The sequence below is a fragment of the Marmota monax genome, unplaced genomic scaffold (assembly GCF_021218885.2).
Source record: "Marmota monax isolate L192 unplaced genomic scaffold, Marmota_monax_Labrador192_F-V1.1 WCK01_AAM20220418_F8-fsc00020, whole genome shotgun sequence".
In the NCBI taxonomy this organism is placed as follows: Eukaryota; Metazoa; Chordata; class Mammalia; order Rodentia; family Sciuridae; genus Marmota; species Marmota monax.
Window position 1 is genome coordinate 18,349,335 of NW_026692912.1, and position 16,280 is coordinate 18,365,614.

Sequence of the window (16,280 nt, forward strand, 5' to 3'; positions counted from 1 at the left end):
CAAAATTATTTTAGCTAAGCATGCACAGAGTCATAGATGAGTACATTATGTGAGAAATATAAATTCTGTTTGAAAAATTGATTTCACTAGCCAGTGTTTTTTTTACTTTTGCCAGGTAAATTTCATGAAGAGTGTGATGTCTGGAGATCAACTGAGAGAAGATAGAATGGCTCTTGACAATTTATTGGCAAATCTACCCCAGGCTAAGCCAGGAAAAAGCAGCAGTTTAGAAATGACTCCTTATAATACCCCTCAGCTCTCCCCAGCAACCACTCCAGCAAATAAAAAGAATCGATTACCTATAGGTAATGAGACTTTCTCATATTGGAGTTTTCTTTAAATTCAGTATTTCTTCATTAGCCCCTGTTATTGCTTTGTTTTAGAATATAGTTTTAAATACTTTGAAAAATTCTTTTTTTCCATGTTTACTGATAGTATTTCAGTTTTTAAAAATTATACAAGATTAGTTAAGGTTTATCATCAGTCTTTAATCTAGACATAGAAAATGTCATTTCTTAAAAGTAATCATTATTCTAGTTAGGTAGCAGTTTCCTTTCTGTAAAGTTCTAAATAATGTAATAATGTAATAAGTAATATTCTGTTAGAAGTTTGCATTAATTAGGTGGAAAATAATAATTACTGTTTTCCATTATTTTCCTTACTAATCAGTTTCTTAGCAGTTCAGCTAAAATATCTTAATGTTATAAAGCAAAAGTTTCACTTTATCTTATTTATTCATTTAAGAATTATGTTTATTAAGCTTTATTCACTTAGCAAACATTTATTATCCATCTACTTACATATACACAAAAATTAATTGAGCATGTAGAATGTACCAGATACTAGGTAAGACATTTATAAATGTTATTTAAGCCATGGAAGCATCCTATGAGGACAGCTGATATCTGCTTTGCACATGAAGCACTGTGTTAGGCCCTGGGGATAAAAAGACCATTAGGACACACCCATACTCTTAAGTTAGCTGCTGATACGTAGTTTGGAAGAAGACCAGTGTGTTTCAAATTACTAAGGTGTTCTGCTGGAGATAAGCATGAGGATACTAATTTATCCAAATGGTGGTAGTATAAGAGAGGATCTTGAAGTTGACACTCTCTCTTGAGGGATGAATAAAGTTAGAGTAAACAAGCAGGGAAAGTATTTAGGAGCAGAGTATTTTGTAAGGATGAGGAGGTCAGCAACATGTAGGAATATGAGTAGCTGTTATAACTTATGCATTTTGAAGAATGGAATTTTATTTTTTAAACTTCCATGAGCTGATTTGTTAAGAACAACTTCTTAAAATTAATGTACCTTACATTTAATATAATATGGAATTAGATCATCAGGCATATGATTTCAGATTCTTCAAGTCTGGTTTTCTGCATCTCAAAATGTCAGCTCTAGTTAAAAATAGAAAAAAATAACATTTTTATACTTAGTAATCTTTAATAATATGGGCTATTTTTATTCTCTTAACATGAAGAACTACACAATTTTGGGTAAATAAAGAGACCCCCCACACACACATTGTCTATTGCTGTGCATTAGTTTTTTTCATTTCCTACATCTGAAAGTGTCATTAAAATTGTGTTTAATGGAAAAGAGATTTAAAATATTGTATTGTTTTGTATAGCCACATGTCCTGGTCATTGCATTTATTGCATACTTTAAAAAATGTTGGGGACTGGGGATGTGGCTCCAGCGGGTAGCGCGCTCGCCTGGCATGCGTGTGGCCCAGGTTCGATCCTCAGCACCACATACAAAGATGTTGTGTCCTCCGAGAACTAAAAATAAATATTTAAAAAAAAAAATGTATCTGTTCTTCAAAGGGCTGATTTTCTTTCTATTTAATGTTTTCGCAACCCAGGACAACAGTTAGCAGCCATCACTGCCTGGGATTCCTCAGCCACCAATCTTACTGCTCATATTACACTAGTAACCCCATTTGGTGGGTAACAGGCTGTTCTTTCTCTTATATAACTTTTATTTAAGAAATAGTGTTTACAAGTATGTTCGGTGTGCATGTTGCTTTTGCTGTTTATTAAGTTGCTACTTGAAATTTGATTACTTGCATTTATGTAAGTTATAAAGTTTAAATTCATAGACTTGCTCATGAAGTTGAATTTAAGTTCACAATTCAGTAGAAGATTGTGAAAGACATCAAATAAAGTTGTGAATAGGCCTATTTTAGACTCTTGGAAATTGATATGTGTCCTAAAGTGTCAAACTAAAAGTAGTGAATGAACTGATGTACAACATTCTGAATTAAAGACAATTGTTTATATTTCTGCCTCTTTCTGTCTTCAAGGAGGTCAGATTTTACTCAAAGTGAAGTTGAAAGATTTTTGTTTCTATAAAGTGTTTTTGTTTTATGTGTGTTTTAATTATTTTGCAATGAAAGATAATTTCTATTTAGTATTCTAGCTGAATTTAATTTTATTGCTCTGAGAAAAATGGAAACTTATCACAGAAGACCAAAACTCTTAGAGAACTTGTCATAAGCAATCTAAATGTTTTATGTCTAAAAGTTCTTAAAAGATATGCTTGGGAGCTGGTGCATTGGCACACACCTGTAATCCCAGCAGCTTAGGAGGCTGAGGCAGTAGCATCACCAGTTCAAAGCCAGCCTCAGGAATGGCAAGGCACTAAACAACTCAGTGAGACCCTATCTCTAAATAAAATACAAAATAGGGCTGGGGATGTGGTTCAGTGGTTGAGTGCCCTTGAGTTCAATCCCTGGTACCATTAAAAAAAAAAAAAAGTAGATATGCTTGGGAGGTATCTTACTGGTAGAGTACAAGGCCCTGGGTTTAGTCCCCAGTACCAGCCTCCCCAAAAAGTTCTTTTTTTTTTTTTTTTTAGTTGTAGTTGGACACAATACCTTTATTCCATTCATTTATTTTTATGTGGTGCTGAGGATCGAACCCAGGGCCACGTGTATGCTAGGCAAGCACTCTACCACTGAGCCACAATCCCAGCCCCCAAAAAGTTCTTAAAAGATATGCAGTTTTTTTTTTTTTTCTGAAGTATTGTTTGTTTAATTATAGGTAAGGGAAAACAGCAAAAATAATTGAATCCTTTATTTATTCAAAATGTTTCCATAAAGCAGAAAAGACCTCATAAAGACCTCATATTCAAAAATAGGAAGAGCTTCTCTTTTGCATCTCTGAAAAGTGGTTAATACATTTCAGAAAAAAAAAATGTGCTTTCAAAAACTGTGGTTTTGTCTGTAATTGTCTAAAGTATATTACTTTATATGATTATCATGTTTCCACATGAAAGTATTTCTTTACTTTTTATTTTTTTCTGAGTGTGTATTAAAGCCAGGGGCACTTTACCTCTGAGTTACATCCCTGGTCCTTTTTATTTTTTTTTATTTGAGACAGGGTATCGCTAAGATTGCTGAGGCTGGCCTTGAACTTGTGATCCTCCTGCCCCAGTCTCCAGATTTGCTGGAATTACACGCGTGTGCCACCACATCTAGCTCCACATGAAAGTTTCTAATACTTATAAGTTCAGTTAATACTATGGGAAGCCTGTGGAAGTTAATCATTTTATAGGAAAAATAGTGAAGGTTTTCTGAAAAGAAATAAGGTAGTGCTCTTCTTGTTATCCAAAAGTCTTAATCGATAGGCATGTTTTGCTGGACTGTGGATGTGATCATATGTGGTACTCCCTGTCCAGTGGATTATTGTTTCTGATTATAAGTTTTGGAGGAGAATCTGTATGATAGTCATCAATGGAGTAATTGATTCTAATTTTTAGTTTTGTTTTGCTTCTTTTTATCCTTGTTTTCATCAGTCTTTGTGCATGTGCAAATGTTTGACACTAAAACATTTTTTTTATTCATTGTGCTATTTTCTTTATTCTGACTTTTTGTTTAAATTATTTGGTTTTATTTGAATTGTTAGCAACTCGGAGCAGAAGCCGCACTAATATGCTAATGGACCTACATATGGACCATGAAGGATCATCTCAAGAAACCATCCAGGAGGTCCAACCAGAAGAAGTGTTGGTCATTTCCTTAGGGACAGGTCCCCAGCTTACTCCAGGGATGATGTCAGAAAATGAGGTATGAATCTATGGCTATAATTACTTAACAACTATTAATATTAAGAAATTTAATTACTTTCTTCAAATTAATGGTCACTTGCTTCAATAAATCAATATTTATATGTTAATCTGTTCAGGCTGCTATAACAAAACACTAGAGGTTGGATGGCTTATCAATAATAAATTTATTTCTCAGAGTTCTGAATGGTGGAAATTCTGAGATTAAGGTAGATTCAGTGTTTTATGAGTCCAATTCCTGGTTCATGGATGGTGCCTCTGCACTGTGTCTTTACATGATGGAAGGGGCAAATGAACTCGTTGGGCCTGTTTTACAAGGCATGAATCCTATGCATGATCCAGTTGCCCACCCAGAGGCCCCACCTCCTAATACTTACATCATCTTGTTAGGTTAGGATTTTACCATATGAATTCTGGAAAAACTTTAAAGTTTTATTTAATATGTAATGTATTTAATATGTATTAATATGTATTCTTCATTATCTGTAATGGGTCTACTGATGACACATAATCAGAAGCCAAGCTTGTTAAAAACAGTTGCATAGGGAGCCCTTCACATTACATACATCTATGGCACTGAAGTTACTGAACAGACCCACCTCAAAAGGAATTTTCCTAGTAGTAGAAGAGCCAGGAATCCAAGAAATTGTAGTGTGGAAATTGAAGAGACTTTTCCAGTGGTTTGTAGAAAATGATCTGTATTTATTTATTTATTTATTCATTCATTCATCCATCCACCCATTTATTTATTTATTTTCTGGTGATACATTAGTGGTATTCCTGCTTTACAGAGCTAAAAAGTCTTCCCCCTCCCATCCCAGTACTGGGGATTGAATCCAGGGACACTGAACCACTAAACTACACACCCAGCCCTTTTAATTTTTTATACTGAGGCAAGATTGCTGAGGCTAGCCTTAAATATGCAATCCTCCTGCCTCATCCTCCCAAGTAGCTGGGATTACAGGTATGCTCCATCATGTCCAGCTTTCTTGGTTTTCTTTTCAGTTATCTCTTCCATTTTTTTTCCTGATCAGCCAAAGAATAGAAAGTATACCTCAAGAATTTTTGTCTCTGTTAGCTAATGTTATACACCTGTAATCCCGACTACTTGGGAAATTGAGCCAGGAGGTTCACAAGTTTGAGGCCAGCCTCAGAAATACAGTGAGACCTTGTCTCAAAACTTAGATTAAGAAATAGTGCAAGTGTAGTTCAGTGATAGAACATTCAGGTTCAAGGCCCTAGGCTCAGTCCATAGTATGTGTGTGTTTGGTCAGGGGACTTATAACGACAGTGGAATGCTTAAGTAAGGAAAAAAAAATGTTTTATAAGAGACCTCTGTGACATTTTACCTCACCCAATTACCATCCCCATCCCCAATTCAGTGGCTGCCTTGAAGAGAGCAGCTTGTGTTCGTTCTTGTGCAGTTTTTTAGTGTCTAAGAGAGCAATATGGACCTTATTTTCAAAGAATCATCATTGTGAGTTTTATCTGTCTGGTGGATCCTTCAATGATCAGCTCAAGGGCTTGCTTTTGTTTCTCCTGCCTCTGATGTTCCCCAGAGCTGTAGCACTTTCACAGTTGGCATTTGTCAAAAGCATGGAGAGGCTGAGGATGTAGCTCAGTTGTAAAGTGTATACTTAACAATGCACGAGGCCCTTGGTTCAATCCCTATCACCACCACCAAAAAAGAAAAAAAGCTTCAAAAGCAGCAGACAGATGAAAAAGCTGAAGTAAAAGATCAGGGAAAGACATAATTTGAGATATAGGGCATTGAAAAACTCTCATGATCCAGGGACTGGAAGGCTATAAATACACTTGTGAAAGACTATAGAAGACTACCAGCAGATGGTGAAGGGTAAGATGTATTTGCAGACTGTCTGGTTAAGGGTGGAAGAAGCACCCAATCAGAGCCAGTTTGCAGTGACTTGGGAAGGTTTTCAGTTGTTTTTGTTTTGTATTCCAGGTGTTATATCTGCCAAATCACTTGCTGACCACTAAGCTAACAGAATGGACCTCTGTGGTCACACATGACATGATACAGACAAAGAAAGACTGAAGCTTTCTGATCTATAGTCTTACTTACTGTTCATCCTATGTCTCATTGTTCAGTCTGTGGCACTAGTGGAATAATGGAAAGGCATAGCTTCCATTGTTTCAAGTGATAGACTTTTAAAAAAAATAATGTTATTATATTTTTAATACCTTTATTTTATTTGTTTATATATATATGGTGCTAAGTGTCTCATGCATGCTAGGCAAGGCTAGCCCTCAACTGATAGACTTTTTGTTCTATGGGATTTAAAAGCGTGTAGAGCTGGGTACGGTGGTGCATGCCTGTAATCTCAGTGGCTTGGGAGCCTGAGACAGGAGGATCAAAAGTTCAAAGCCAGCCCAGAAAAAAGTGAGGCACTTAGAAACTCAGTGAGACCCTGTCTCTAAATAAAATACAAAATAGGGCTAGGGATGTGGCTCAGTGGTTGAGTGCCCCTGAGTTCAATCCCTGGTACACCCCATCCCCAAAATACTCTTTTAAAAGCTTGATAGACATTATAAATGAGTTTTAGTTAAAAATGGTAATTTAAGAAGAACTGGGGCTGGGGATGTGGCTCAAGCGGTAGCGTGCTCGCCTGGCATGCGTGCGGCCTGGGTTTGATCCTCAGCACCACATACAAACGAAGATGTTGTGTCCGCCAAAAACTAAAATAAATAAATAAATAAATATTAAAAAAAAAGAAGAACTGAAATATGAATTTGCTGTGGTTTATTTTATTAGCAGTCTTTAATTTGTAATAAACCAAAGTTGATGTTTTGTTTTTCAGGTCCTAAACATGCAGCTTTCCGATGGAGGACAAGGAGATGTCCCTGTTGATGAAAACAAACTCCACGGTAAACCTGATAAAACCTTGCGCTTTTCCCTCTGCAGTGATAATCTGGAAGGCATATCTGAAGGTGAAGGGTTACTTCATTCAAGGAGTTGTGTGATTCAAGTAATACTTTGTTTTGTGTTCTTTAAAGGAGCCTTATAAATTATAATATACCATCTGTGCCTCTCACTGAGGAGAGTAATGAAATTTTCCTCTAATGAGCTTGAACAGTTGGCTGTAAAGATTGTATCCTGAATAAAATTAAGATTGCAAGAGGCTGTTAGTCATATAAAATGAAGAAGATATAAGTCTTTATTTAGACTTAAATAGAATAATAGCAAGTTTTGTTTCTCAGTATAAATATATACCAAAGCTTATAGCGCTCCTTTAGAAGGATATAATGCATGTACACATGGGGAAAAATGGACTAACTAGTATTTCAGGATGTTGTATATACTTTTAATGTTCTGCATTCCTCTGTTCACACACACCTTCATAAAGTAAGAAACAATGGAAATAGGAATTAAGAAAGAAAATTAAAAGCTAAGATTGTTAAGTGAGAATATGTCATTCTACATATTAGGACAAATTTTCTTTTTTAATGAAAAGAAGCCCAAGTTTGCTAACATTTAAGAGTAAATGTAGGGGGATAGGGTTGTAGCTAAGTGGTAGAGCACTTGCCTAGAATGTGTGAGGCACTGGGTTCGATCCTTAGCAACACATAAAAATAAATAAGCAAAATAAAGGTATTGTGTCCATTGGCAACTAAAAGTATTAAAAAAAAAAAAAAAGTAAATATAGGGCTGGAGTTGTGACCCAGTGGTAGAGCGCTTGCCTCGAATGTATGAGGCACTGGGTTTGATTCTTAACACCACATATAAATAAAAAAAATAAAGGTTCATCAACAACTAAAATAAATAAACTTTAAAGAAGTAATCGTAATTACTTCTCCTTTTTTTCTAAATTTTCAAAAGTAATATAGAACATATTCAATTTATTTATTTATTTTTAATATCTTTTTAAAAATGTTGATGGACTTTAATTTTATTCATTATTTATATGTGGTGCTGAGCATCAAACCCAGTGTCTCACACATGCCAGGCAAGTGCTCTATCACTAAGCCACAACCTCAGCTTCAATAACATATTCATTTTAGAAAAGAGATCTAATCATCTATAATCTTACCATTCTGTTAATATTAGTTAACACTTTGACTTATTTGTAGCAAGAAAATGATAGTTCATAACCTTTTTTGTTTAATAACATTAACATGTCCTTTTGTAATTTTACATTCTTGAATAACATGATTTCAAATGGCATTTTTCTCTAACTTCAAATGGGCATATGATAATTTATTTCAGCATTCTTCTGAGTAAATGAGTGGATTGCTTCTACTTTTTAGACATTATAAGTTCTGCAACAAGCCATCTTAGATTATTTTTTGGGGGGGGGGTGAGAGGGATTAGAGATTGAACCCAGGGGTGCTTTACCACTGAGCCACATCCCTGGGTCTTGCTAAATTACTGAGGGTCTTGCAGAGTTGCTAAGGCTGGCCTTGAACTTGTGATACTCTTGCCTCAGCCACACCCTGCTTAATTTTTGATAAGTTCCTTAGGATGAATTCCTAGATGCAGAATTGCTCTCTCAAAGGGCATGTATATTTTTAAAAACACTTTAGTATTTAATCTCTTATCAAGGCATGAAAATTGCATGGTGACTCATGAATGTTTTAAAGATTGCTCATAGGGTAAACATTTCTCTAGGTCCTTCAAATCGGTCCAATTCAGTGTCCTCTCTAGACCTGGAAGGAGAGTCTGTATCAGAACTTGGAGCAGGACCTTCTGGGAGTAATGGAGTTGAAGCTCTACAGCTGTTAGAACATGAACAAGGTAAGGTGAAATTGAACACAGTTGTACAAGTAGAAAAGAATTCACCTGATTGCAAGGTGAGCAATATGTTTGCATAGAAGTTGCCTGTGTTCACTAAGAGAGTAAATTTCATTACATAATGACTGTTAAACTTGTATTTATTCGTGTTCCTTTATTTCTTATAAAAATATGTTTAAATTGTCAGGCTGGGGTTATAGCTCAGTTGTAGAGCACTTGCCTAGTATGAGTGAGGCACTGGGTTCAATCCCCAGTACCACATAAAAAAACTAAACAAAATAAAGGTTAAAAAAAATGTTTAAATTTTTAAGTGAATTGTTTAGGTTCAAATTATATACACCAGTAGGAATTATTTTTAATACAGTTATATTATCTCAATTCTGTCATACTTAAGGAACATGACAATAAATACTTAGGGCTCAAGGAATTTAGAATAGGGCAAGAATGGTACACAAATGATTGAACATATGGGAAGACTGTTTTGGTCATTGAGGTATAGATAAAAACATTGGAAGAACACACTATCCTGAAGGCCAGTGACAGTGGGTAGGAGTAGGAAAAAGGAGCAGTATACAAACAATTAAAAGAAGTGAAGCCATAGTGCTTACTCAGGTGTTAAGTAGAGCAATGAGTGAGGAGGTAAAGATTAAAAAATGGGAGAGATCTGGAGAGGAGGAAGTCTATACCTGAATTGAAACCTAAAAACATTGAAAGTTTTTGGTTTAATGAAAATGAGGGGTTGTGGGGGATTACTCTAGTGCTTTAGGGAAGATTAATTTGAAACATTTTTTGGATTTGTTCATTGTAAGATTTCTAGTTTAGGGCACATACCCTGAAGTAGGCTGGAGGCAGTGATTCTTAGACTTTAGTGTACATGGGGAGCATTTACAAGTTTTTATTTCCCAAGCTTTACTTCTAGAAATCTTGCTTCAATTCATTTTTTAAAAAATCTTTTGTAGGGCTGGAGATGTGGCTCAAGCGGTAGCGCGATTGCCTGGCATGCGTGCGGCCCGGGGTTCGATCCTCAGCACCACATGCAAAACAAAGATGTTGTGTCTGCCGAGAACTAATAAATAAATATTAAAAAAAAAAAAAAAAAAAAAATCTTTTGTAGTTGCAGATGGACATAGTACCTTTATTTTACTTATTTTTATGTGGTGCTGAGGATTGAACCTAATGCCTCACATGAGCTAGGCAAGCACTCTGCCACTGAACTACAGCCCCAGCCCCTGGTTTAGTCCATGTTTAGAAAAGAAAAGAATGTTGCCATTTGACTGTGTGGCTTGAGTAGAAGCATTGCTGTGTTTTACAGGATCAGTTCATCAATGTATCAATTAAAATTAAATTTGCTGCAAATAACAGAAAAACTTAAAAATAATATTAGTTTATGACAAGCTGAATGAACATTATCTCTTTAACAAGCTTTCTGGGTGATCTGGATGTAGGCAGTTGGCAGTTTACATTTTGTGAAATTCTAAGAAGTGAGTTGACACAAGACCGTAGGTTCAGTCCAAGTCTCTAGCACCAAAAACAAAAACAAAGAAAAAAATGTGAATTGAGGAAAAATTGGTCTGGGTAGGAATGAAAACTCTAGAAAGTAAATAGCAATTATCCAAGTCGAGTGAAAAACATTTTTAGTGTGTGTTTATCAGCTAATTATTACTACACTAATCTTGCACAGTAAACCACCTCAAAACATATTTTTGCTCTTAGATCTGTGTCAACTGGTTGGTTTTTCTCACTTGCATTGGGCTCACTCAGACATCTATAGTCACCAGTGGTGGTGGCATGGAGCTCTGCTAATCTTAACTAAGGATCAGTTGGTCAGTGGGAAACAGACTGGCCCAGTTAGGTGTAGAATGGTATGGTAATACATGCCTAATAATGATAAAATATGTAACTTCAAATTCAAATATGTAAAGTTCTTTAAAGTTGATTAAAATGTTAATTAAAAAAATCATAGCTGTGCTTCCATTGTCAAAGTGCTTAATTCTGTTTTTGTTAGCTACGACACAAGATAATCTTGATGATAAGCTAAGGAAGTTTGAGATTCGTGACATGATGGGACTAACAGATGATAGGGACATATCAGAAACAGTGAGTGAGACCTGGAGTACAGATGTCTTGGGAAGTGACTTTGACCCTAACATCGATGAAGATCGCTTGCAAGAAATTGCAGGTAACTGCTATTCGGTGTCTCTGGAAGATTGCTACTGAGTTATTCAGATTCACCCACCCTTCATGGATTAGAGTGTTAACACAGATGTGTTAGCACTAACTGGGAAACTGGTTAACTATACGGAACGAGATATTTGGCTACTTTTTTGTTTATCTAAATATAGGTAGTGTTTTTCCTTTCTGCATTTAATCTCCTGGCCCCCTATTATTTGCAGTTCTTTTGTGATTTATCTTTAAAAGGTAACTTCACTTGTAACTTCTTCTTCTTCTCTTTTACCCCTCATTATTGGGAATGGAATACAGTGCCTGATCATGTTAGGCAAGAGTTCTACACCTGAGCTCCATCCTAGCCCTTTTGATTTTTATTTTGAGACAGGGTCTTGATAAGTTGCCCAGGTTGGTGAACTTGTGGTCCTCCTGCCTCAGCCTCCCAAGTAGCTGAGATTATAGACATGCACTTGCTTTCAAAATATTTTCATGTAGGGAATAGAATCATTATTTTACTAGGTTTAATCAAAAGTACGGAGCATTCTCTTCTTGAGTATTTTTAACACAGGCATACAATAATATTTAATTCTATTTGTATTCCTAAATAGTGTAAATAGATTTCTTATTTAGTTTTGCACTACTTTGTTCCAGATGCCAAAGTAGTATTATTCTTGGCAGTATTTGAGCAATGAGCTATATTTGAAGTTGAGTGAGTAGTATAAAGGAGCTGTGTATTTTTCTGCAAATATATTTTATTGCTCTGAATATGTGACTAGTGTGCCAGAAGAAACCATATTGGGCCAGTATAACTTTCTGTGGTTAAATCTATTTGTTTGAGTGTTTGTAATCCCTGTAGGACTATAAATTTTAGAAAGCACTTTAGGACACATATAAAATTTGCTGAAATACAAATTTGTTTTCTCTGTGGAGGATCAAGGCTGAGCAGGAGGAATCTGATGAACAGGAGTTTGTGCTGTTGTGACTAGAATAGGAACTTTGTGTTGTTAGAAGTATGCCCAACTGAAATCACTCTCATCTTGGCTTCTTTTTTGTGGGTAGAAAATAAAGTTTGCTTGCTTAATATTTTTCCTTCCCCCAGCATCACTGCCTCTTATCAGATCTCTCTTCATACTTTGCTCTCTACTGATCACACAGGTGCAGCCGCGGAGAACATGTTAGGCAGTTTGCTGTGCCTCCCAGGTTCAGGGTCAGTACTTCTTGACCCCTGCACTGGTTCTACCATCTCAGAGACAACAAGTGAAGCTTGGAGTGTAGAGGTACTACCAAGTGACTCAGGTTAGTAGGCTATCATTGTTTGCTTTTTCATTTGCACAGAAGTTTTAAATATAAGGTTTCCTAATTTCTATGTTATGTCAAATGTACACTTGACAAGTAATCACGTTGCTAAGAATTTCAAATGGAAAATTAGAGTTTTTTCCTCCCATTAAGAAAAGACATGGAAATTGTGCTCTGTATGTGTAATATAAATTGTAATGCATTCCACTGTCATTTATTTAAAACAAAGTAAATAAATAAAGACACTGTAGTAAGCTGAAAAAAAAAAGAAAGACAGACATGGGGCTGGGGCTGGGGCTCAGTGGTAGAGCGCTCGCTTAGCACATGCAAGGTCCTGGGTTTGATCCTCAGCACCGCATAAAAAAAATAAATAAATAAAAATAAACATTGTGTCCAACTACAACTAAAATAAAATATTTTTTTAAAAAAGAAAAGACACATTGTTGGATAGTACAGACTAAGATGAAAGGTGCTTTCTGTGTTCAGTTATTTTGGAAGCAATTGTTTGTAACTCATTAAGGTTCTAAATGGGTCACAGAGTTTAGTGTCTCCCACCAACTTATCCCAAGGTAAGAGTAGCAACATAGTTCTGGTCCTGAGTGGTTGACTTCCTGGTGAGAATGCCTAGGTTTATCTTAGGGGAACATTTTACCCTTTAAAAGATGTTTAATGTAGTTTAAAATACATAAATTAAAGTCGAAGCACTGTGTTCCTAAGAATTCATTCTTCTGTGTAGGGTTTTTTTATAAATATATATAAAGTATTTTGTACTTTTCTTTTTTCTTATGTATGTATTACAGTCTTACTTTTTTCTGATTTTGAAGACAAATCTTTACCTTCAACTAAATGTCAATTACAGAATGCAAATATAAGTAACTATTTCTGCATTACATTCTGTTTGATTTATTTGGTGTAAGAATGATTAAGTGATCCTGATATGTTTTATAATGCTATACTAAAGCATTCAGACATGCTAACCTTGTTAGGAGATGAGTACAAGACAGTAGGATTAGCTCATCATCTATCAAGTATCCATCTAAGTACAAGTTCATTTTTAGGAGCTGGTTGATTTACTGCTAAGCTATTCCATATATTCTTTTCCACTTTACATATTAACCAAGAGCATACTTTATAATAGTGATCTAGAAACCCAACAAACTGACTTACATTGGGATGAAATCACAACTGTAACTTCTTTAACACTTAATCTAACTAGTTTGCTAACTTGCCTATGCTTAGAAAGCTATTTATACTGATTTCATTCATACCTGGTGAGCTTTGTTTATCTAGGTCACAAAAGCTGAAATTGTGGCATGTTGACAGAATCACTGATGTGGCTTCTGTTTTTTGCTTAGAGGCCCCGGACCTAAAGCAGGAGGAGCGCCTACAAGAGCTGGAGAGCTGTTCTGGACTGGGCAGCACATCTGATGATACAGATGTCAGGGAGGTCAGTTCCCGCCCCAGCACACCAGGCCTCAGTGTCGTGTCGGGTATGTCTGTCTTGTTTTAAGGTCGGTCTAGGAATTAGAAGGTGTTATCTCCCCCCGCCCCCCTTTGTAAGGTTGATGCCAAAGAGATATGTTTTATTTGAGAGCTGAGTAATTTCCAGGAAACCAAGTGATTTCTGTGGCTCCTTTAATCTTTGAAAATTTAATGGCTTTTAGAGCCTGTTGAAGTAATTGGCAAATGATCCCTATACAACTGTTTCCATTCTTGGTAGCCTCTGCTACAGTATTTAGATACCATAGGATAATTCTAATTATGCTGTATAAAGCAAGATAAGTATATTTGAGCAATGGTATAATAAAGGATAAATTCTAAATAACTCACATGTATACACCTGGGACATACATAAATTGAGAATGTTTACATTTCTTTAAACTTTATAAATATTTTTTGTGTGGCTATTTTGTCCTTCTTGATGTTTATTTTTTACTATTTTTTTCTTAAAGGTATAAGTGCAACCTCTGAGGATATTCCTAATAAGATTGAAGACCTAAGATCTGAGTGTAGCTCTGATTTTGGGGGTAAAGATTCTGTCACTAGTCCAGACATGGATGAAATAACTCATGGTAAGAAGGGGAAATGAGAATGACTTTTTAAAAATTTTTTTTCAATCTCATGTGTAGTCGAAACTGGCATTCTTCCACATTGCTGGTCATAATACCAATTGGTATAGCACTTTAGGGCATAATTTGTCAATATGTACTTAAGACTTGCAGTGTTTGTATTCTAAATTTTGTCTGGTTAGTCTACTTCTAGAAATCTGTCATGAGAAAATAATTCCATATGTGGAGAAGGAGAATTCTTATGCACAAAGATGGCCTTTATAACATTTATATTGGTAGAAAATGGTAACCAATAATTGAAAAACAGAATGACTAAGTGAATTTTTAAGTAACCACTAATTAAAATTTATGCAGATGTTTTTAAGATGCTCTTAAAGAATATGAAATAACTTAGAGAAATACCTTGAATATAATATTACAGGGAAAATATTTTATAGAATTTTATAATTAAAGTAATAAAGCATTAAAAACTCTGCATATTTGAGCCTTTCCAGGGTAGGGGTAAGAAAACCTATATGCATAGAAAAAGAACTGGGAAGAAGTACCAGAATGCTAGCAGTGGTTTTATATGTGGGACTGTGGGTTTTGAAGTAGCTTTTCTTTCTTTACACTTGTTCTAAATTGGAATTGTTTTTTGCTTTGTTTTCTTGGTGCTGGGGATTGAACTCAGGGCTTTGCACAGTCCAGGCAAGCCTGTACCTCTAGTACTTCTAACCCAGGTCTTTTTAAACCTCAACACTGTTGACATTTTGGGCCAGATAATTCTTTGTTGTGATAGCCTGTCCTGCATGTTATAGGATTATTTGAAGCATCCCTGACCTCTTCCAGTAGTTCATGCCTGCCACCCTCCAGAGTCATGACAACCAAAATTATCTCCAGTCATTGCTAAATGATCCCTTTGGGGAAAAAAATAGCCACCAGTTGAGAACCATAGTTTTAAAGCGGCAGTCTCAAAGTGGACAACTGACGGTCTTTAAGACTCTTTTGAGAATAGGGGAATATGAGGTCAAAACTATTTATTAAAGTTTATTGTCCTGGGGCTGGGGTTGTGGCTCAGTGGTAAGGCACTTGCCTAGCATTCACGAGGCACTGGGTTCGATCCCTGAAGCATGTAAAAATAAAAACTAAAGGTATTATGTCCATCTACAACTAAAAAAAAAAAAAAAAAATTAAAAAAAAATTTATTGTCCTTTTTCATGGTGTTGCTATTTGCACTGGTGGCACACAAGCAAAGGTGGATAAAATTTGCTGGGGCCTTAGCAAGAAATAAGGGCACCAAACCATATCAGCACCATGAATTCTTCACTCACAGTTACAAGTAAGGGAAGTTTTGATCATGGATGTCTTTGAATGAAGCAAATTATATATACTGTTGTTGTGCTTGTTCTTTTTCTCTCTCTCTCTCTTTTCCCCTGTGGTACTGGGGATTGAACCCAGGGCCTCACACATGCTAGGCAAATGCTCTAGCACTTAGCTATATCCCTAGCTCTTTTTATTGTGAAACAGTGTCTTGCTAAATTGCTGAAGTTTGTCTCAAATTTGTGATCCTCCTGCCTCAACCTTCTGAGTTGCTGGGATTACAGGCATGCACCCCCTCACCTGGCAGTAAATATTATTTCATTACATTTCAACCCGTGAATACACATCTTTTTAATATTCTGTGTGAAGAAATAGAAATACCTATAATGCTGCATTCTGAAATATGATGTCTTACGGAAGAGCACTTATATGATTGAGCTGTTAGTTTAACAGCCAGTTGTTTTATTTTTCTTGAAAAAACATTTTTACTTGAGTAACTGACAAACTGTGGTTTTATGAATATATACTCAGCAAACATTTTTTGGAAAATTAACAAAGTGAGCCTGTTAACTTCAAGGAAAATTACTAGTATAGTTTGTACCAATGGTAAAATTCAAACAGATAAAAAT

The 16,280-nt window shown here is 35.7% G+C and overlaps 1 protein-coding gene across 10 annotated transcripts in view; it reads left to right on the plus strand.

Annotated features, from left to right (window-relative positions):
- The window catches only part of Gapvd1 (GTPase activating protein and VPS9 domains 1), an 88,200-nt gene that overhangs the window by 42,545 nt on the left and 29,375 nt on the right, over positions 1-16,280 (plus strand). For 5 of the 10 annotated variants that reach the window (XM_058581756.1, XM_058581761.1, XM_058581759.1 and 2 more), the window contains 9 exons: positions 116-305; positions 1,868-1,948; positions 3,912-4,072; positions 6,891-7,020; positions 8,699-8,824; positions 10,827-11,000; positions 12,143-12,283; positions 13,639-13,773; positions 14,236-14,355. In XM_058581756.1, the coding sequence (XP_058437739.1) occupies positions 116-305; positions 1,868-1,948; positions 3,912-4,072; positions 6,891-7,020; positions 8,699-8,824; positions 10,827-11,000; positions 12,143-12,283; positions 13,639-13,773; positions 14,236-14,355 (1,258 nt within the window). The remainder of the gene's footprint in view (positions 1-115; positions 306-1,867; positions 1,949-3,911; positions 4,073-6,890; positions 7,021-8,698; positions 8,825-10,826; positions 11,001-12,142; positions 12,284-13,638; positions 13,774-14,235; positions 14,356-16,280) is intronic. The other 5 variants (XM_046451523.2, XM_046451526.2, XM_046451525.2 and 2 more) reach the window with 3 other exon arrangements.